Source organism: Sebastes fasciatus, chromosome 17 (genome assembly GCF_043250625.1).
Source record: "Sebastes fasciatus isolate fSebFas1 chromosome 17, fSebFas1.pri, whole genome shotgun sequence".
Classification (NCBI taxonomy): domain Eukaryota; kingdom Metazoa; phylum Chordata; class Actinopteri; order Perciformes; family Sebastidae; genus Sebastes; species Sebastes fasciatus.
In genome coordinates, this window is record NC_133811.1 from 22,919,505 (window position 1) to 22,941,844 (window position 22,340).

General features: G+C 42.7%; 1 protein-coding gene across 7 annotated transcripts in view; it reads left to right on the top strand.

Annotated features, from left to right (window-relative positions):
- rbms3 (RNA binding motif, single stranded interacting protein) overlaps nucleotides 1-22,340 on the top strand; it is a 345,383-nt gene that overhangs the window by 130,186 nt on the left and 192,857 nt on the right. For 5 of the 7 annotated variants that reach the window (XM_074613699.1, XM_074613700.1, XM_074613706.1 and 2 more), the window contains one exon: nucleotides 14,155-14,312. In XM_074613699.1, coding sequence (XP_074469800.1) covers nucleotides 14,155-14,312 — 158 coding nt within the window. The remainder of the gene's footprint in view (nucleotides 1-14,154; nucleotides 14,313-22,340) is intronic. The other 2 variants (XM_074613702.1, XM_074613704.1) reach the window with 1 other exon arrangement.

The following is a 22,340-nucleotide window of genomic DNA, read 5'->3' on the forward strand; positions in this document are numbered from 1 at the left end:
CGAGGTGAAGAATAATGGTGATAATACGCAAAAGCATCGACAGGTACATGTTATAATTGAATTATATGAAAGAATAGGTTGAATCCCCAAACACTATCAGCACCAATTTTATTAAAGTTATGTGTGATAGATCTTTGTTTGGCATCGGATTCACAATATGAGACAACAGCAGCTTAATATCGAAGCCAGAGGCCGGCAAACCAAGCAAAAGAAGAGACAATTAGCACCTCAATACTTGATGGAAAACAACCTTAAAATGAGGCAAACTAAATTAATATGATACAAATGAAAATCGGAAAATACATTGAGTAAATAATTAAAAACAAATACTAATATTTGACTATTTTCTTCAAATTTTCCTAATAGTAATTGACTCTGCTGTCCCTGTCTTCATTAGAAGTCTTCTGAAACATTCACATTTTTCTGTATGAATTGTTTTTCTTCGAGGTTCTGAAGATGTTTCCAGTTCTGATATGATTCTTGGACTGGTTATTGTCTGTTTATGATACTTGGACTGGTTATTGTCTGATCTGCCTTCCTTATCCCATGTTTAAACGTCTCCTGTTGATAACAATTGCTTATTTTCCACTGCCCATCTAATCTTTTATACTTTCAATTCCCAATTTCTTTTTTATACATATTTTCATTTCTATTCCATGGACTTTGACATACATTGTCTCATTTAATGAATGTTTTTATCGATGTGTAATTCAGATATTTGCGATCTGGCTTCACTTTTAATTCGTTGATGTTAGAGCTGCTTTCACAAGCAATAGTCCATTTGGCTAGTGCGAATCACAGTGAAATCAGTGGAAGTCTGGTTCAGTTTCACAGTGCACAAATTAAAGTGGACCAAATAAAAAAAAAATGAATTTGCTCAGGGCCGTGTATGAAGGAGCGAATTTATCTTTTTCGTCTCAAGAGCTGCCACTTCTATGCAGGGAATTGCGGATTTTGAAATATTGCAATTGAAGTGTTTCCACTTTAAATCGGCACTGATCTACTGTGCCCACGAATCCCCTCTCCTTCAGTTTATCCCTAACGACTAAACGTCACTATTTTCGTGGTCTTTATTAAGCAAATTCTGTGTTCTGTTCGGCCCAGATGTCAAGCAAACATCGGACTTCTGCAGAAGTCCAGGTCAGTCCTCTCCCACTCATGTTAACCTGTCACCATCCATCTCAACAAATGCCCACGCAGGCAATCTGTGATTTGGTTTGCTTGGAAACGATCCAAGACCACCTCTCACAAGCGGTCTCGGACCAGTGTTCACATACGAACCGCACCAGGTGTTGAACCGCACCAGAGTACGATTAAAACAGACTCAATGTTGGCTTGTGAAAGCACCCTTAGTCAATTAGTTGACTAATTGGTTGTTTTGGTCTTAGTCGACTATGATTTCTGTGGTCGATTATTTCCAAGAAACTCAACTAATCGATTCGTCGACAAAATCGAATAAGTGTTAATCAACTAAGACTTTCTTTGGTTGAGGCCCTAGTGGTTGCATCCTGTGGCTTTAGTATAAAGATGTTATGAGATATTGTACACTTGATGCTTGATTAAGGTCCGTGGTAGAAACATTGTATCTCTGATAAACTCAGTGTTCATCCTTCCATACACAAAGCATAGCATGACGTATGCACTGTGTAACGCCTGCTTTTCTAGCATTCACTGAGCAATACCTGCTAGCAGTCATCTTTTATGTGTAAAACTTCTCTGTGTGAGTCTGCTATTTGTAAAAGCAATGACAACATGGCTCAGTTATGCAAACATTACGTATTTTAACATATGGCCGTGGGCACGCAGTCAAAAGCACACTGAAGTCAGCGTCGGGCAGTAACTCATGCACTAGTCTGTTGGGGACCTTTGAGCCTCTTTGGCGCTCCTGCACCAATTACAGCCTTATTTATGAATTTGAGCACAGTTGACCTTCTGGGAGAGGAGACGTAAATTTGTTTGTCTGGAGAACGGCGTAACAAATGGCATTCTGGGACGGCTCAAGCTTCGTCTCTATCAATCTGTCCCCTGTCTCTCTCGCTCTCGCTCCCCTTGGCATCCACACTTGAGCAATAACTCATCAACTGGTCAGCCGGTCAGCTATCTATTCAGTCATTTAGAAGTGGCAGTCGGCCAACGACTTGGTCCTCTTGGACTGCCAGTCAAAGGCCAGTGGACTGAGAACTAACATATGGTATATTTGAGACGACACTTAAGATGTATTTTTTGAGGGAGAGACTCACATTTGGGTGTTTGTTATTCTCCTACTTTCTCTACCCTTTATGCAGCCTATGAGAACATTTCAAGGCAGGATGCCAGCCCATGTGCGTGACTGGATTGGCAGACATTTGTCTCAGTGAGAGACAGGTCACGCTGAAAAAAGAGATAGTCCAGCTTTATATAGATCTTCCACAGTCCTCTGTTTGTGCTTACACTTCCTGTGAAAAACATAACTGACTCCTGAAGAATGTGCCCAATTAGACAGAGAGAGAGAGAGAGAGAGAGAGAGAGAGAGAGAGAGAGAGAGAGAGAGAGAGAGAGAGAGAGAGAGAGAAGAGAGAGAGAGAGAGAGAGAGAGAGAGAGAGAGAGAGAGAGAGAGAGAGAGAGAGAGAGAGAGAGAGAGAGAGAGAGAGAGAGAGAGAGAGAGAGAGAGAGAGAGAGAGAGAGAGAGAGAGAGAGAGAGAGAGAGAGAGAGAGAGAGAGAGAGAGAGAGAGAGAGAGAGAGAGAGAGAGAGAGAGAGAGAGAGAGAGAGAGAGAGAGAGAGAGGTTGCTGCTCTCTTCCTAATATCTGGTGTTGTTTTACACAGAGACGAAGCTTCACACTGAGGGTCCTCTGGGTGCAGAGCTCTGGTGACGGAGGGCTTTTCCAGGCTGCGTAATTTTCTAAAAACATGAAATGCAATGAGCTCAGTCGAATTATGGAACATAATAAATCTTTCTAGGGCTGTCAGACAATATATATAATATTTAATCGCAATTAGGGCTAACCAAGGCGCAGTTGTTTGGTCTATAAAATGGTGAAAAAATGTCGATCAGTGTTTCCCAAAGCCCAAGATGACGTCTTCAAATGTCTTTTTTTATCCACAACTCAAAGAGATTCAGTTTCCTGTCATAGAGGAGTAAAGAAACCAGAAAATATTCACGTTTAAGAAGCTGCAATCTGAGAATTTTGACTTTTTTTTTCTTAAAACATTACTCAAACTGATTAATTGATTATCAAAATAGTTGGCGGTTTAATTTAATAGTTGACATCTGATTGATTAAATATTGTAGCTCTTTGAGGTTTTTGACTGTTGGTTATAAAAAAAAAGACTAATTTGAAGACGTCACCTTGTGAATATTTCACTCCTTTCAGACATTTTATAGACTGAATGATTAATGGCTTAATAAAAAAAAAATCATTTGCCACATCTGTCAGCTCAAAATTGAGGGGTTTGGTTAAATAAGTGACCTGGGGACCAATCTGTAATCATGATTTGTCTATATGGATCATAGCCACAGTATATCTGAGGCTGCCAGCTCAGGTTCAGCTAGAGACCAAAGTTTAGAACACTCTGTTTCTCTCTTTATACCACTCTCTCTATCATCCTCCGTCCATCTCGCGGTTACTGCTGCTCGCTCTTTAAAGGAGTGCCTCTGTCCTCCCACTTTCTTGCTGCATCCATCCTGCAGTCTCCACTCCCACACCGGCTAGCTTGCAAACGGACCCAGCTGGCCATAATGATGACAAATCAGCCCAAATATTTATGTCCATCGAGTTTCACTTTGGCTCTGCCCACGGCTCGCTCTCTACTCTTTTTTTTTTTTTACGGATCCCTCTGCGGCGGTCACCTCGCTCGCAGCCAAACCGTCGTAATCGCTCTCCACAAACACACTTAAGCCACTGGTTATGTCACCTAAACACCGGTTGACCTTTAATGTCCGCAGAGAGAAGTTTATGGTTTGCCAAGGAGTGGTATAAACATGGGAGCTAAGGGTGTGCATGTTTGGGCCTGGTGAACAACCTGTTCTGTAAATGCTATCAATGCGATTGCAGAAACTAAACAAGAATGTGAGGTGATGGAGGACCTCACTGAGAGAGTTACTAGTAACATGTTGGAAATAGATTCTGCAAATGTTTGAACAGAAGAGAAAGTTCATAACTGCTTGAATTCATAGCTGTAAGAATCCTCTGTCAAATTTGCATTTCTTGACTCGTAATTTAAAATCAAAGATGTTAAAGTGTTTAATGCATGGCACTGTCATCAAGTTTTAATCAAAGAGAAAGAAAGATAAAAGAAAAGACATCCCATATATTTATTTTATATTTCAAATACATCAGCTCAGCATTTATGTTATATTCATTAAATGTCACCCGATGATTTACCAGTCTAGACTCAGGACCAAGGGCAAACTGTGAAATGCAAATATTACCCTCCTATATTTCTCTACATCATGCATATTTTTTCGGGGATGCATCGTTGACACTTTTTCTCCTGGAACCAATAACCTGTAATTCAACTCAAGCTATTAGATGTTATAGACAATAGTGCTTTCTTTTTTCCTCTTTTTCCGATTTAAAATCTGCATCCCGGCATGAAAATTCATTGGAAATATATCACGTAAGGTAACATAACAGTTGTAATAGTTGAAACTTTTGGTTTTATGCTGATGTTAATGAAAAAATGGCATTTAATGCAGATTGATCTCATCATGGCCAATCCTCTTGATAAGGTCAGTATCGAGCCAATAGCCAATATCAGATCCCTACATATGTATTATATGTCATACGCTGACAACGGCATATGACATATATTATATGTACTCTAAATAATTGTATATGTTTTAGGTTATGCCTGCAATTCTTAAAAGCTTAAAACCTGATATAAAATATAGTGCATACACAGATTTCAACCAACAGCTTGTGTCAAAGGAGTAACATTTGAGGGGATGATTGGGATATAAAAGCTGGTTTCAAGCTTTTAATAAACAATAAGGGGGAACCCGACATTCAAGTGTTGTAGATATAGATGTGTTTTAGCCATAGTCTACTTATGTATTATACGTCTTTCAACCACAAGGTTGGCGGTTCGATCCCCGGCTCCTGCTGTCTGCATGTCGAAGTGTCCTTGAGCGAGACCCTGAACCCCAAGTTGCTCCCTGGGCGCTTTACAGCAGCTCACTGCTCCTACAATACTTAGGATGGTAGTCAATCAGCCTGGTTGTCGCGTGTCCACATTGCACCCACTTTGACACTGCACATCCTTTGGTCCCTAGCAATACCCCCGCCAAGTGTGAAGGAGATTAGATGAACGGTTCTTGAGATATACGAAGGACACACAGACAGAGATTCCTTCTTTATAGATATCATAAAGCATAGTGGCATTGTGATATGATACCTTCCACTCTTTACCCCCCCCACTCCTACCTTTGCATTATTAAAAAAAAAAAAGTATTTTCTAGGTCATACGCTTGCATTGCTGTTCCTTGCACATATTTATTTTTAGTCTTCTAAACTGTGGTGATTCGTGACTAATTATTGATCTCACAGTTCTTCTCCGGATGAGAGTACCAATTAAATTCCTACAAAGAAGTGTAAATAAACGCTAAAAAGCACTGTAATTCCAATTCCATCCCTGTGCTATCTTCGGATGCCAGATTTACAACAGGTAATAACGATCACTTTCCATTTCCAATTCATGTCTCATAGTAAAATGATGCATTTCAGACCCAATACTATTTTCCCTTTATGTCAACCCCCTTGCAGCTGAAACAGATGACTCGGGTGTTTTTAAACAGTGACGCTACATAAAGCACGCCTTGTTTACCTCCATAGCTCTTGTCCTCTCTGTCAGATAATATGTATGCATCCTATCTACTCTCCCCCCTGGGAAAGATATGGCCTCTATTTTAACTCCGGGGCTCTGGATCCAGACACATGGGTCCTGACACGGGAGACAACATCCCGCGCTTATCTGCCCCAAAGAGAAAGTGAGAGGGAGCCTGTGGGGGGAGAGAAGAGGGTGAGCAATAAGAAAGGCAACAGAGAGAAACAGGAAAAGAGAGAGAGAGGGAGCTCCATCCTTTGCTATGAGAGATGCTGGAGATGGACCAATCAGCATGTTTAAAATTAGCCCCCTGCGTCATTGTCCACAGCAGTGTTGGCTTACTACTGTCCCAGATCCCTGGGCTTTTGTTGTTTTTACTGAGGAAGAAGGCCCGCAGGCTGGTGCAAGCCCAGAGAGAATCAGACAGTCACAATGACTCCTGTACTTTAATCCGTCTTTTTCTCATTTGCTCTTTTATCCTATATATTTCCTTCTTTTTCCTCCGTCCTGGTTTGGCTGTTGTCTCATCCCCCTTCTCTCCTCTTGCACTCTCTCCATGCCCTCGCATACAGAGATGCTCCTATCAGGATACATTTGGCTGTAGCGTCATCAGCGTTGCATTCCCATGTGAGTTGGGGATGTTTTGGCTATGGGGTTTACCTCGACAGGCATGAAAATAGGAGGCAAAAGGAGGACAATGGCTCTCTTCCCTGTTGTCTTCCAGCGTCCCTCCCTCTCCTCTCGGCGTACATGTTTAAGGGGCTAAAGGTTTGGGAGCAGCTCTCCAGGATGGATGGGGGATTTGTGTTCCTCCCGTGCTCGGAGGCTGATGTGAATGCGGCCGACCGCAGAGCTAGCTGTTAGTTCTGGCAGTTTGGAAGGGATGCCTCTGGGACCGTGCTTGTCTTTAAGAGTCTTTGCAGAGACTTTGCCAGCATGAATTAATGGAGGATGAGCTGAGAGGCTTTTTTCTTCAATTTAAGGCGACTGCTTGTCATTTTTCGTGGCAGGTTGTCTCGTGTGTGTGTGACTCACAAACACAAGGACACACACGGGCACCCTCCCGTATACGGTGACAGCTGATCTCGGGTAGCGGCGTCCGGGCCGTGGGGGGGGTGTTTGGGCAGGGTTGGGTTGGTTTACTGATATTGACAGCGTGGCCTTGTCTGGCCTATTGCCAGTGTTGAGCTAGCTCTCTCTGGATGCTGTGGCCTCCTATAAATCAGGGCCAATTACCATGGCGGTGCACAGCCGCCTCTCCTCCAGTCGCAGCCCTGCCCTGCAGAGTGCAGGGAGGCAGGGAAGCCACAGCTTTCATTCCAATTAGTGCCATGGCTGCCCTCCTTTCTGTTTGGCAAACATTGTGTGCTCACATGGTATGTTTTCACATTTTTTATATAAGTAAGGAGCCACCTTACATAAAGATATAGTCAACCTGGAAAAAAGGGAAAACCAACTTTCCAGGTGCTATCTGCAGGGACGCCATATCATAAACACTAGGGGTTTAAATCAGAAGTACCATCACAATACCATATCATATTGATTCGGACAACAATACGATATATGCTGATATCACAAAGTCTGTCACGATACGATCTTGATTCGATTCAATTCAGGGGCCTGCCATCGATATGATATCATATGCCAATTTAAAACAATCACTTACATTTATATCACCTCGCACAAAACAACTAAACTAAAATAGGATTTGATAATAATATTACTGAGCTGACATTTAAATGAAAAACAAACAATCTATTCTTTTAATAAAAAAAATAAATATAAAGAGGGAATTTAAAAATAAAGGTGTATCTTAAAGATGATGACATGTATTGATATTTTCACTTTCCAGCGATGATATTGGATCATTGATCATTAAATCGATATTACACACCTCTAAATAAACATGTATAGAATTGATTTTTTTTTTTCCAGTCCTCATTTGTTACCTAAATGTCTTGTTCTTGGTTTCATTTTTTTTTTTTTAAATGGCATCTTATCGTTATCCGGTGAAAACCATGTATCTCCAAATACATGGTTTCAGATTCTTTTCTAATATCTGAAGTGTTTCTTCATGGGTTGAGAAACCTCTCCTACCTCTTGAGTTAAATAAACAGTTTAGAAAAAAAATTGGATTATCTGAAAAGTGCATAAAGCTGAAAACAGGGCTGTTGATATTATGGAGATAAATGGTTTTAATAGGCAACGTGTCCTCATGCAACGATTCGTATTCCTACGAATGTCCATTAACACATGACATTAATTTCTGCTCATTACATGCATACAGTTTTTTCAAAATAAACTTTGGTCTTCACAGGAAACAACTTGGTTAGATTTAGGCAACAAAACAACTTACTTAGGTTTAGGAAAAGATTGTGGTTTTGGTTAAAATAACTCCGGAAGTGGCGTAACTTTAGTACAAATAAATCAACGTTGACTTCTGGTTTCACACGGGGTACGAACACCGGTATCCTGGGCGAAATCACAATGTTTTTTGACCCCCCCATCCACCCCGACCTCCTCCCTATGCGGCGTTTCTTGCTCTTTATACTTCACGATTATACGGATTACGGATTTATGCAAATTACAGTTCATTACTTTTTGCAGTTATAGCTACAAACGGTGTATGAGAACAGCCTGTAACAGGACAGCGATCATAAGCAGCATAAATAAGGTTGCAATAGCACATGTATACGCACAATGCATAAGGAGTTCATACAGTGTAAAGATGCTGTATAAACATAATAACAATAGCCACACAGTAGGTTCAGGCTTACCTATTACTCTCCGTGACAGAGAGGGCTAGCTGTGATCTCAATGAAGAATGTGGGTGTGTGAATATACAGTGCAGCGCCGTGCGCCCTCAGCCTATGTAACGTACGTTAGATTTATCATCCTCACTTAATACACTCATAAACATTGGCTGGCGTGTCACGGAGGCTGTGAACCCCCCTCCACCCCCCCTCCTGCACGGCTGGCTCGGTAAATTGGGCCTGTGTAAACCATTCTGCCTGTCTAAAATACAGTGCGGCAAATTGAAATCCCCCAGTAAGCCTCTGTAGCAGCATGTCACAGCTGGGTAGGGAGGGGGGAGAATGGAGCTTTTTCTCATTTACCACCTGGAGGTTTTTGAAGTGTCATAACCAGCTATTCTCCCACACTCTCTTCTATTCCTCCCTTTAACTCTTTCTATCTTTTTTTTCTTTCCCTCAATCTTCCGTCCCCCTCCCCCCTCTCTCTTGCTGCAATATACCCCTTTTGTCAAGTGCTGTATTCAATCCTCATCATCCTGACACATAAGGCCTGCATTTTATTATATATTTGAGAAGCCGGATCTCGAAGGCTTGACAGGCTGAGGGTAAACAGCAGTCACGGAACCGTCCGGAAAGAGAAACAAGCGCGGTTATTAACCTCCAGTGGGGGCGACCGGAGGAAGCCAAGAGAGAATTTCATTTTAAAAAAGAGGGTTTTTGTGGGAATGCGTGTGCGTGTGCGTGTGCATGTGCGTGTGCGTGTGCGTGTGCGTGTGCGTGTGTGTGTGTGTGTGTGCTTGCGGGTTGAAGCAACAGCCAATGTGTGTTTGGTAATTTCACTCCCACGCTTGCACGAGTTCCCTCCCAACACATGCACATACATACATTACACATGTAGACACACAGGCATTTGAAGAGCCTGCCCTTTTGGCAGCTCTTTATCCAACTTTTGCATTCCTCAAGTGTACGAACCTCCCTTAAAAAACGCCATTAAATCCATAAGTCCGACATGAAACCCATTCACCCCGTCCCAACATCCACCCCAACAGCCGCCACTCCTCCGAGATCTTCGGCACCCATTCCTCCCTTCTCTATCCCGGGGGACTCTTCAGTCCTTTTTTCCTTTCTCCTTGGATAACCTCGGTCTCTGTCTTCTCGCCCAACACTGTAAGTAATGGGCTGGTTCTGACCCTCCATGCCTCATTGTGTAAGATTTCAGCTCCTGACCTTAAAAAATGAAAGCAAATCGATAGGGCGGGACACATGAATTCCAAAGCCCAGGATGCAAGCCAAGCCCGGAGCCCAGGGAGGAGGAGGAGGAGGGCGCTGTGTGTATTACTGAAGGGGCTAAAACAAAGAAAGAGAGAGAGGCTTTCAATTAACCTTCAGCGCTATTTGTGCTGGCGAATTTGTACGTGTCGCACAGTTATGTTAAGTACCGTGTGTGTGTGTGTGTAATTTAAGCTACAGTGGACCAGGGGAAAATAAAACGAAGAGTTGAGAGGAGGGGGGACGTAAGGTGAAATCCTCAAAGTCGAGGCTTGAACTGCAGCTGCGCACATTCCTGTGACTTTGAGTGGGAGAAAATAACTCCCATGGAGCACTCAGGAGATTAAGATTCCTCTATTCTACTGCCACTGCATGAAAACGTGAGTGACCGGATGACTAGTTGTGCTTTTTTTTTTTTTTCATTTTAGCCTGTGTAACCAAGGCTACCAAAGCAGTGTGAGGCCCAATCTGCTGGAGGAGGGGGGCAAAGTGGAGTTTGTGCGTCTGTGTTTGGCGATCAAAGTTATAGTTGAGTCAGACTTAAGTCAGAAAAATTGCAACTTTAGACCTGAACTTTACCGCTGTGGGATTGAAGTTACGTGAGTAAAGACATGACGACAAACCACAAACTTTTCTTTATTATAAAAGCGAGAGTGGAGAGAGAGGACAGGAAATGAGGGGGAGAGAGATGCAACAAAGGCTGGCTGGATTTGAACGGAGGATGTTGTGGTTTATGGTTGACATCTATACCCTGAAGCCACAGGGCTGTGCCTAAAGGCCTTTACACATCAGGGGCGTGGCGAATAAACAACATGAAATTGAGAAATATTCGCCTGTGAATATTATATGTCTAGGGCTTTTATTGTGAAAGGTAAGAGCGGAAGAAGTTGATCTGGTCTGCGCTGCCTTTGTCAAAGTTGAAAAGTGTAATAAAGTTTGCCGTCCTGGTTCAGACTCCGGAGCCTCGGAGTTGTTGTTTCATACATATAAGTGCAACTCAGCCCGCACAATGTGATTGGTTGATGCCTTTATTTGCGAAAGCTCAGAAAATCGACATCGTTTCGAAAACAAATTACGCCGCTTTACCGCAGCCTAATACTTGCCTTCTGTGTGAAAGTACTCATGACAAAAACAACAGAAAAAGTTTATTGATGTGTGTAACAGCCTTAACTCTAACAACAACAGGCCTAACAAAGCCACACATCATGCATTTTTAATTAAGGAGTTAAATGGTCTGATTCATGTAAAAAGCTATGAACAGCTTCGAAAGCGAAATGTTCACACGTCAAGGCGTTTTCATGGTCAGTATTCAGTAGGGCTGCAACTAAAGATTATTCTTATTGTCGATTAATCAAGAAAATAATCAACAGATTAGTTGTTTGGTTTCTAAAATGTCAGAAAATAGTGAAAAATGTCGATCAAGATGACGTCCTCAAATGTCTTGTTTTGTCCACAACTCAAAGATATTCAGTTTACTGTCATAGAGGAGTAGAAACCAGGAAGATGTTCATATTTAAGAAGGTAGAATCAGAGAACTGTGCCTTTTTTTCTTAAATTACTCAAACTGATTAATCTATCATCAAAATAGTTGCCGATTAATTTAATAGTTGACAACGAATCGACTAATCGCTTAATCGTTGCCGCTCTAGTATTCAGAGGCCTGACAGCCTTTCATCAAGACAATGACTACTCTCATTATGAAGACTTGTGATCTGACATGGACACGGACTACAGTCCGGGACTCCACTTGAGATTTGTCTCGAATTACATGAAAGTCCAGTTGAAGTTGACTCCGGAGGATTTAAAACAGCTCTGGCCGGATGGTGCGATGGCTGTTTTGGCTTCCGTGTACAAAAGGTGTTTCTGTGTCATCACGTGGTCATGTGTGTGTGTGTGTGTGTGTGTGTGTGTGTGTGTATAGCCGTGTGTGTACAGTACGTGTGTGTCCGGCACAGCGAGTGGCTGCCCATCAGTTCCACTTAGCTCAGCGTGGTAATTGGCCGTCCATTGATGGACTTGGCTCTCTCTCTTCACGCTCCAGGGACCCCGGCTCTTTTGTCTGAGGAGTGGGAGGCAACACGCTGGCATGGCACACACGCTTAAAATAGCGCATCAAATCAGCCATGCTTCGGCAGCCGCTGCTAACGTGTGGGGCGGATCGGAGGGCTAATGGTGTGTGTGTGTGTGTGTGTGTGTGTGTGTGCGTGTTTAACTGTGTGTGTTTCCACGGCATGGCATGGGGTCTTTAGGTTCTCTCTGGGGAGGATAAGGGGTTAAGATGGTTAACTGGAGTTGCTGCTGGTATTTAGTCATGTTCCCCTCTCTCCCTGACCACTTTTTTTTATTTCCTCCGTTTCATCCATCACTCACTTACTTTATTGCAGTGTGCATCGTTTCTTTCTCTCTTCTAGTGCTTCTCTCTCTCTCTCCCTCTCTCTCTCTCTTCCCCCTCATGCCCACAGGGCCCCTGCTTCTCCCTTCCTGTCACTATGTGCAGTGTCCCTGCAATAGAGATATAAATGGGCTGTGAGCAGGGGGCCCTGACTCCTACACCATAAATCTACACTAACAGCACAACAGGCAGGGGAGGAGAAGGAGAGGGAGGGAGAAAAAGAAATCACACATCTAAAGCATTTCGAATACATTTTAGAAGATAGAGATTATACTGGGAAAGAGACGTTCGTATTGAGGTGTTTATGAAATGGGCTTGAGAGGATTACTGCGTCGAGATAGCACACCCTCCGAGGTGTAAATTGTTTTACAGTGTAATGGAATTGGTTTTGAGGGTATGAATAGTAAGCAGCAAGTTGCCATCATTTAAAACTGTTGGAAGCCTTATGAACCCTAATTTCAGAGAGACACCGTGGTGAAATGTTTACTTAAAATAGAAAATGTAGAAAGGCTTTGCACTCTTGACTCCAGTCGCATATTTAGAAAAAAAAACCTGCACACTGACGGTTCAGATGCAATCCATTGCAATATACTGTATAAAGGTCGGTGACACAAAGTGGAAGAAGTGTACAGTACAGAATGTGTCGTCTAATCCGTCATTGTACAGACCTTTTTCCACATGAGTATTAGGGGTGGGAATCACCAGAGGCCCCACAATAGGATATTATCACGATACTTAAGTCACAATACGATCTTATTGCGATTTTAAACATTTTTGCGATATGCTATAGTAGTAGAATTGCGATAAGATATACCGGTATTGCGATATATTGTAATTTATTACCTTTTTTCAAATACAAATTATGCAGTTCGTCAACATCTGTTTTATCTAATAAGACTCAGTTTTCACTCTGATCATCTCAGAGGTTTCATTAACATATCTCGAGGTCAGAGGTCAAGGGAACCCTTTGAAAATGGTCATGCAAATTTTTCCTCGCCAAAATTTAGTGTAACTTTGGAGCGTTATTTAGCGTCCTTCCCGACAAACTAACATGACACGGTACCGATCAATTCCTAAGGTTTTCTAGTTTGATATGATGCCAGTACCACTCTAGCTACTACGTCGGATTGTGAAGAGGTTAATAGTTTATATAATAAAAGATCGCTATTTGACGTCTATGTATCGATGCAATATTGCCATGCAAATTTGTTTCCATTTTTTTCCTCCACTCTTAATGAGAATGTAGTATTCTTCATATTTGAGGCTGAGGTTAAATGTTGAAATTTTACTCATTAATATTTGCTGTTGATTTGAATGTTTTCATCTCTTAGTGTCCCTGATCTCGTCTCCTCTCAGCCTCGCAGCCGCCTTAAAATGTCTACTCTCATAGTTACAATGACGTTGAACTGACTGTGCCTGCTGTTTCTTCAAAAGATATACTGTTCCCACTCCTTCTCACACTTTCCTCTGCTGTCTCAGATATTTCATTTTTTCACACCTCACCTCTCAGTGTTTTTAAAGGGATAGTTTGGGTGTTTTGAAGTGTGGTTGTATGAGATACTTATTCATATTCAGTGTGTTACCTACAGTAGATGGCGGTCGGCACGCCTCCAGTTTGGAGAAACAGACAGGAGTTACCGCACGGAAGCAAAACAATGTACTGCTGTGGACAGGGCTGCAGCAAAATGTATTTTAGCCACCTAAAAAAATAAATATCAGTTTAGGTGTACACTATATTTGGAATATTTTGTGCTGACCATCATCTACTGTAGGCAATACACTGACTATGGATAAGTACCTCATACAACCCCACTTCAAAACACCCAAACTATCCCTTTAACTCTTTCATTTATCCTCCCATGTCTTAAAAAGTGAAACCTATCTTTAAGCTGTTTGTGTTAAATCTTTCTTCTCTTTGTCTTCTCTTTTCCCAGCAGCCCTATGCTCCACCCCCTCATCCCATGGCTCCTCCCAGCCCTAGCACCAACAGCTGCAGCCAGGGAGGGGCGGAGCAGCTGAGTAAGACCAACCTGTATATCCGAGGCCTGCCACCTGGGACCACCGACCAGGACCTCATCAAACTCTGCCAACCGTGAGTACAGTTAAACACAGAGGTTCCCCTGTCACACTGGTCAATGCCACTACGGGGTGTAATTGGCCATGATGTGTTTCTCATGGCTGTATGCTTTTAGCAGTACATGGTGCACAGTATGCCTTTATATATTTCTCCAGCACCCACCTCATGATAAAGCAAACATAAATCTCCTCCACTTTAATTTATTTAATGTGGAAACTTTGAGTTTCTATATTAATCTTTCCGTATATTCCAGTAACAAATGATTTAGTCATTTTTCCTCTGTGGGAAAGTTAATATAACCATTATGGGCAAAGGTTAAATTAATTCTGTAGTTCTTATAGTGGTACTGATTTAAACTGCCCTCTTTAAAAGCATTTAATAGAAACAATATCTCAAGTTTAAAGTGATAAAGATGTTTCATGTAGAGGGAAAACCTTTATGTGCTTATTCGCAGTCTAAATAAGTCCCTGTAACTATTCTAACTGAATAAATAGCCGACAGACTGGAGACACAAGAGACATTTTGTGTAGAAGTTGTTGTACTTAAACAAGATGGAAAACCAATCTGCATTTGGAGCGTTTTACAGTGCCTGTAGCTCATGGGCATCAAACCATGAAGCTAACAGCCAAGTCAAATGTCAATCAAAGCTGGTCCACCTGGTCCCCAGTCGTACTGTAGTCAGCTCGCCTGGCCCAAAACAGACTCATTGTGTAGATGGAGAATCAGTCACTTGCTTAACTAGACCAAACAACTAGTCTACCTTTCTTCTCATGTATCTGTGTATATTTCTAAAGTATAAAGTATCGCAAGATATTTAAGGTGAACAACAGGGCTGCAAAAGTTGACGCAATAATAACGCGTTTACGCATATTGGTTTTAATGGTACTAATTTCCGTAACGCATTAATACAACGTGCGATTTGTAGGTTGTAGCGGGCTGAGTTTTAAAGCTAGAGTGAAGATACTGGTAACCCATGAAACTAAAAAACCTAAGGAACCCATTGGTACCAACCATGTCGTACTAGCTTGTCGAGAAGGAGGCTAAATAACGCTCCAAAGTTATCTACATTTTTGCGAGGAAAAACTGGCATGTCTCCCCTTTACAGACATGCCCACTTTATGATAATCACGTGCAATTTGGGGCAAGTCATAGTCAAGTCAGCACACTGACACACTGACAACTGTTGTTGCCTGTTGGGTTTGAGTTTGCCATGTTATGATTTGAGCATATTTTTTATGCTAAATGTAGTAACCTGTGAGGGTTTCTGGCCTGCGTGCACTCTGCCCGTGCACTCATTGCGCATCACCAGACTCCTAAGTTCCACAAGCTGCTAGTTTGACAGCTGTGAGTACTTACAATAGCCATGTTCGCCGTTCATGTTCATTATATGTTTATGTTCTTATTGATCATTTTGGGGGAGTGGCTTTGGAGGGAGGCCTGATCTGACGGGCCGTCAGTGTTGCTGACTTGGCGACTTTCTCGCTAGATTTAGGGATTTTTGGAGCTGGTGCTGCTAGCTACTGTCATTGGAAAAGAGTTGGCAACATTGAGCTCGGTTTTTCGTTTGGATCATTTTTTTAAAATATAGTATACTCTCGCTAGTTTCTCAAGATCACCGACCCAACCTTTAAATGCCAAACTGATCAAACTAAAGTAAAATAATGAAGAAGAATCCATGTACATTACCTTGAACACACCCCATTAAACTGCTACCAACTGAGTGTATTTTAGAGACACACACACACACACACACACACACACACACACAAAGGTGCTCATAAAGCTCTGCCAAATGTTCTTGATAGAGAAAACACACACACACACACACACACACACACACCTGCCTGCACACAGCTCAATAAGGCCTAATAAAGCTTAGATTGGACCACCTCCCCCAGGAATCACAGACCAAGACCTCATCAAGCTGTAACACACAGTCACAGGGGCTTTCTTTCTCTCAGTGTCTTTGTCTCTCACACACACACACACACACACACACACACACACACACACACACACAGACAGACACACACAGACAGACACACACAGACAGACACACACAGACACACACAAGCAGCTTTGTTCGGCTCCATTAGGCCCTTTCACTTCTAAAATGGTGAAAAAAGGGGGTCAAGATCATTAATGGAGACAAGGCCAGTGGATTGTGAAATGCAGGCCATGAGCGAGTCTGTCTGGTTGCATAACCTCTTCTTGGCCATATTTCCAGAAATGTCCTGGTCAAACGCAGCCAATTATTCAATGATCCTTTGGAGACGAGAACATGCTGTCCAGCATATTTGGTAATGCTCCCGGTAGCCGTGTCATAAGTCATGCATTTATTCTTGATACTGACCCATCAAAATTCCATTAGCCTGAGAGGCGGCCCGATAAGATTTGGAAAAGCACTCAGCGTTTTGACATTGCACATCTCTTCGCTTAGCTCTCGCATTCACCCAGATGTACAGAGTCGGACAGTTTCAATTTCATTTCTAATTCCATATGATCTTGAATATTTAGAGCGTAACTATTTGGAAGGGCAAACCATGTCGGAGCTTATGTAAAATACCCAGCATGTTTGTGACTGTAGATTTGCATTCTAATATATAGCTCTTCTCCCGTGCGTTATGGAAAGCCACTGACTTTGTCTGTTATTGCTTGGATGTGCCGCCTTGCTGCCCTTTAGTGGCTGTCCTCTTGTTCAACTGTTTCCACGGCTCCTCTCTCTCTCTCTCTCTCTTCTTATATCTCCCGTCCTTCCCTCTGTGTGTATCGCCTGCCTAAGAGCCCCCAAGGTTGCCCGAGGTGCTGTGCCAGTGAAAATCCAATGCCACTGAAACTTTAATTAGCCAGACTGTGTTTCAGTGGCAGGCGGGTGGCAGCATTCCAGAAAAGGTCATAATGCGACTGTTCTGCAGTCTGCAGCACCCTGGGTCCCCCTCAGGTTTTTCCCCCCAGTCCTCCTCCAGCAGCACCCAGCGCCTCCTCCTCTTGGCCCTCGGAGAGCTGATGGGGCCGAGGGCCTGGGTTTTGTTGTGTAAACTCATTGAAAAGCAGCTCCTGCCGCCCCAGTTCGCCACTATCTCAAAAGCAAACATGCTGCCGCCAAACTGACGAATTCTTGACAGAGGGCCATATCGTGGCTGCTGATTGGAGGCTGTCGTACTCCGCCTGAGAGGTGCCAAAAAAATAAATGCCGTCCACTGTGGTTGTAACCCCCGTCCTCGTGAGCTCTAATATTTCATTGCCAAGATCCTGTCGCAATTTCAGTAACCCTCATCAAGGCCTCCCAGCCTCCCAAAGTTCACAGTTCTCACTTAAAACACAGAAACACACAAGTTCTATTTCTAGATTTGAACAAATACATCAAATCTGTTTAACTGTTTGCTCGTTTTGGTCAGTGTTTTATGTTTTGTGATGCTGTATCGATTCTCAAAAACACTGTATTGATTATATTTAATTAATAGTTAACATGCAAAAACTAGCTCGGTCAATACTTTATTACATTTGCAAATAGATGTGCTCAAAGTAGAGCTATTATGTTGGATGTTACAGGGACTGTGATGAATGCAAATGCAGATCCCACTGTTCTGATAGTATACAAAGGTAAACATTTTACTCAGACTTTATGAATATGGTGGTGCATTATCTATACTCTAAATATTTTCCTAAAATGAGATTTAAAAAAACGCAATATATCGCATTGCTTACAGTATCGCAATATATCACAATTAGGGCTGTCAATCAATTAAAATATGTAATCTTGATTAATCCCAGGATTGTCCATAGTTAATCACGATTAATTGCATATTTTCTATCTGTTCCAAATGTACCTTAAAGGGAGATTTGTCAAGTATTTAATACTCTTATCAACATGGGAAAATATGCATGCTTTAGTATAGTAGTAGTTAGTATGACATGGTTGGTACCAATGGATTCATTAGGTTTTCTAGTTTCATATGATGTCAGTATCTTCACTCTAGTTTTAAAACTGAGCCCACTACAAATTTGAATTTGCGCTAACACCTCATTATCGCATTAACTTTGACACAGCCCTAATCGCAATCGCAATATATTGAATCGCAAACCCTGTATCATGATACATATCGTATCGCTAGATTCTTGCCAATACACAGCCCTGGTATTGATTCTATATTATTTCATCAATAATAAGTAATTTACTGATTACTGACTTAAAAGATGCATCCCTACCATTGAAGACACTACTGCAAAAAATAAACAAACAAACATTTGGGGATGCTGCCTTCTACATGATGTCATTGTTAAAACAGTCTACTCCATCTGGCTTCAGTTCCCAGCCTTACACACCCTGGTAACCGAGCCTTAAATTGCAGACACACAAACATGCAGTTAACAACAACTGAATCAGCGATTACTTGAGTTACCAAGGCCAAGATTTCTTTGTGACCGGCCACCTCCTTCAACCTCCCTGTGGTCACTGGGAGAAAAAAGTAAAGAGTGAAGAACTCCAAAGTTCTCACAGCGGTTGGAGCTGCATGCCGAGAGCTGTTGAACGAGTAATTAAATGGATTCGGGTGGGTGCTTAATCTCTGTTTTATTCAGCTGGCTGGATGTCGGGTTCTCCGCAGCCGTCAGCCTGATATATGGGCGTAGAGGAGAGGCCAAAGGAGTGGAGTGGGGATTTGTTGGCTAAACACCCATATAGTGAGAGGCCTTCCCACTTGCCTGGCTGGCTGTGTGACTGGATGGATGGATGGATGGATGGATGCAACAGCCGTTACTGTGAGAAAAATTCCTTGGCCTAACCAGCCAGGTTGAGGCACTGGGCCAACCCTAAGCCCAACACCAAGCCCGTCCAACCTGACGATCAGTGCAGCCAACAAAGCCCCCAAACACTTTAGGGCAAAGCAGACTTTATAACCTGATTCACCAGCCAGCTATTAGCCAGTACCTACATTTTTCTTGTTTGCAATTCACCACCCAGGAGAGGTTTAGAGAGGATGGAAGCAGGTTGTTGGATGAAAGGTTGAAAGGAAGAACGCAATGTATTTTTTTTCTTTTACGAGGGCCCACACCTGGAATAACAGGGACAAAGCAGTTCACATTTTCTCTGCCAGCAGCCTGAATCCATAACTCAAACTGCCAAGAAAGCAAAGGACCCTGGAGGTCCCTAAATCCCCAACTCCTCGCTCCTCCTCTTCACCCTCTTCTACCTCCTTCTCATCTGCTTCCTCCCTCCTTCTCCTTCTGGTTCTCCTCACCCAATTTCAGTCGTGGCCGAGCCACAGCTGCGCCCCCTCAGTCGCGCTGGCTTTCGCTCCCATGCCACGGTCTGATCAAACGAACAGAGTGAGCCAAATCAAGAGCTAATCACCACCGATTGTCCAAATAACCTTTCCCGTGTGTGCTGGGGGAACGGTGGAGGGGGAGCTGGAGAAGGGAGAGGAGGGAGCCATACGGTATGCTAAGTAGAGGAGGTGAGGGGAAGGGAAGGAGGGGTGACCCTGGGACCACCTGTTTTTATGGAGCTGAGGCCCAGGCACTCAGCAGCGCCACATTATCCCTAATGACTCTCTGAGGTCCAGTGTTGACATTAGCTGTCTAGCTATCAGAGTCGGCATGTCCCATGGCTCTGTTTCAAAAAAACTGACAGAGGGAGGAAGAATTATGAGCAAAAACGCTCCAGTTCAGCATCAAAGTCCCACATTTTCCATCTCCCCTTCCATCAGTACAACTGTACTGGACAGATACATCGACAAGTATTTACCTCACATTTTAGCATATAGCAAACAGGTTGGGACTTCCATATATGTAGGCCAAAAGATCATTACAACACGCCATTACACCATTACAAAAATGCCAAAAGGTCAAGATGAATAAAACCTAATGTAACCTTAATGTTTATCATACTAACCACCAATTACCATTTTTGGGTTTGCTGATAGTTGATTGCTCTTTGTGTTAAGTTTTTGACAAGTTTCTTTTTCAACTTTAAAGTATTCCAGTACATCTGCAACCGATTCAGTTGTCATTAGGAATCTACTACACCTACTATGTTGTAAAAATGAAAGCCAAACTCAAAAGCAACATGTTCTAACACGTTGTAAAACCAAATGAATCGTCACGTTGTGAACACAAACAAAACAGCTTCTTTAGGTTTAGGCAACAAAAACACTTAGCTAAGTTAAGGGAAAAACATTGTGTTTTGACTTAAAATAACTACGTTTCAAAAGTGAAAGTGAAACTTAACACTTGTGAACACAAAGACAAATACACGTTGTTGGTTTCACACAGGTGTGAACCCCGGTCTCCCAGGTGAAAACACGTGTTTTGCGTCCCATCCTTTGCCTGCGACCTCCACGCCATATGAACTTTTGCTTCAGTCATAATTACTACGGTTGCTAGAGGTTGCTGTCCATCCATCCATCCATCCATTATCTGTAACCACTTATACTCTTCAGGGTCGCGGGGAGGTCGCCGTCGTCTTCTTTTAATCTTTCTTTTTTATTCCTTCTTTCCATTATCGACCATGTGAATAGATGACAAAACCTACTAGTGGGTGTAGCAGGGCCCTACTAACCCACATCTATGAGGCTCATAAACACTGATAATGCACATCTCATGACCTGATGACAATCTAATCGGCTGACATATTTTAGTCACAAAGAGCAACTTTTTTTGCTGACCTCCGCTAGTTTAACTTCTCACCTTCCTGCAGTGATGTAGAAGTGTACTCCTAGGGTGTGTCGGTACACGGTGACATCACTGTTGGGTGTGGTTACAGCACGCCTCTGACCACACCCATGTGAAATAGAAATTTTTAGCCAGAGGACAATTAATCACTGCTTTTTCAGCATGCTGTTAAATTACTCTTTAATAACCAAGTTTTAGAGATTAGAGATTAGATTAGATATATTGGTGTCGGTCAGAAAATTCCAGTATTGGTCGAGATCTAATCCAAGCTTTTTTCTCTCTGAATCCTGTATTTCTCTTTTGCATAATATCCACTCTCCACCTGTCTTTCTGTAATCCCTGTTCTGCCCCCTCTCAACCCTAGCACACCCTCCTCTAGTCGACCCTGTTGTCAAGTTGTGCGTCACTCGCTGGCATAAAGAGATAGTGGTGCTTAACCTCTGAAAAGTAGCGAGACAGCCGCAGGAATGCTCAAACTAAACTACTCCTACAGCTCCAGCTTCACGCTGAGTAGAAGCATCTGCTGTTCCTGGAACCGCAACTCTCCATATACCCACTTGTTCTATGTGTGAACGCCTTTCTCGCTCTCTCACTGCCCTCCTTTTCTGTTCCACTCTCCTCTCTCTCCGCTCTTTCTCTTTCTCAGTGTTATCCTCTGTGACGCTCTCTCTCTCTCTCTCATCTGCTCCCTCACATCTCTTCATTATGTTAATCTCACCACTTCTCTGCTCCGGCTGACTTAAATGCAACTCCTTTTTCCTCCCCAAACATCGATTTCAGAGCAAGGGCGAGCGAAGAAGCTGATTTGGCCTCAGGCTGGTTTTTTGAATTATTTATCCCCCCATTACTGTATACATGACATGTAGACAGTTTGCCTATTTAGAGGCTGGAAAGAACTTCTCTTCCACTTTCACATTGAAGCTGACTCCGTTAACAGTTAATGCTCTAACAAGAATTCTCTTGAACAGCGTTTTTAGTGATTTTGCTTATTTAGTGTGACTTTAGGGCTTAGATTCACACAGAATACGCACACAGTCCTTTAAAAACAGTCACATTTTCTGGGTGGTTGGCTGCATTTCACCTCATGTGGCCTCCAGAAACTAATACTAAAAACCATAGCAACCAATCCAGTTGTTGCCGTAACATGCTGGTCTGTGCAACACTCCTCTCTGCCTCCACTCCCCCCCTGTGCTTCGATTTTATTGGACTCTAGTCGTACAGTGGAGGACAGTTTTTAAGCTTCAGCAGAGTCTCCGGTACAAAGACTGATTGACGTTATGGGACAAAAACCTGGGATCTGTGGACTCTCTGACTTTAACTCTCCATCCTCCCCTCCTCCCCACGTCCCTCTACTAACTTTCCCTTTCATTT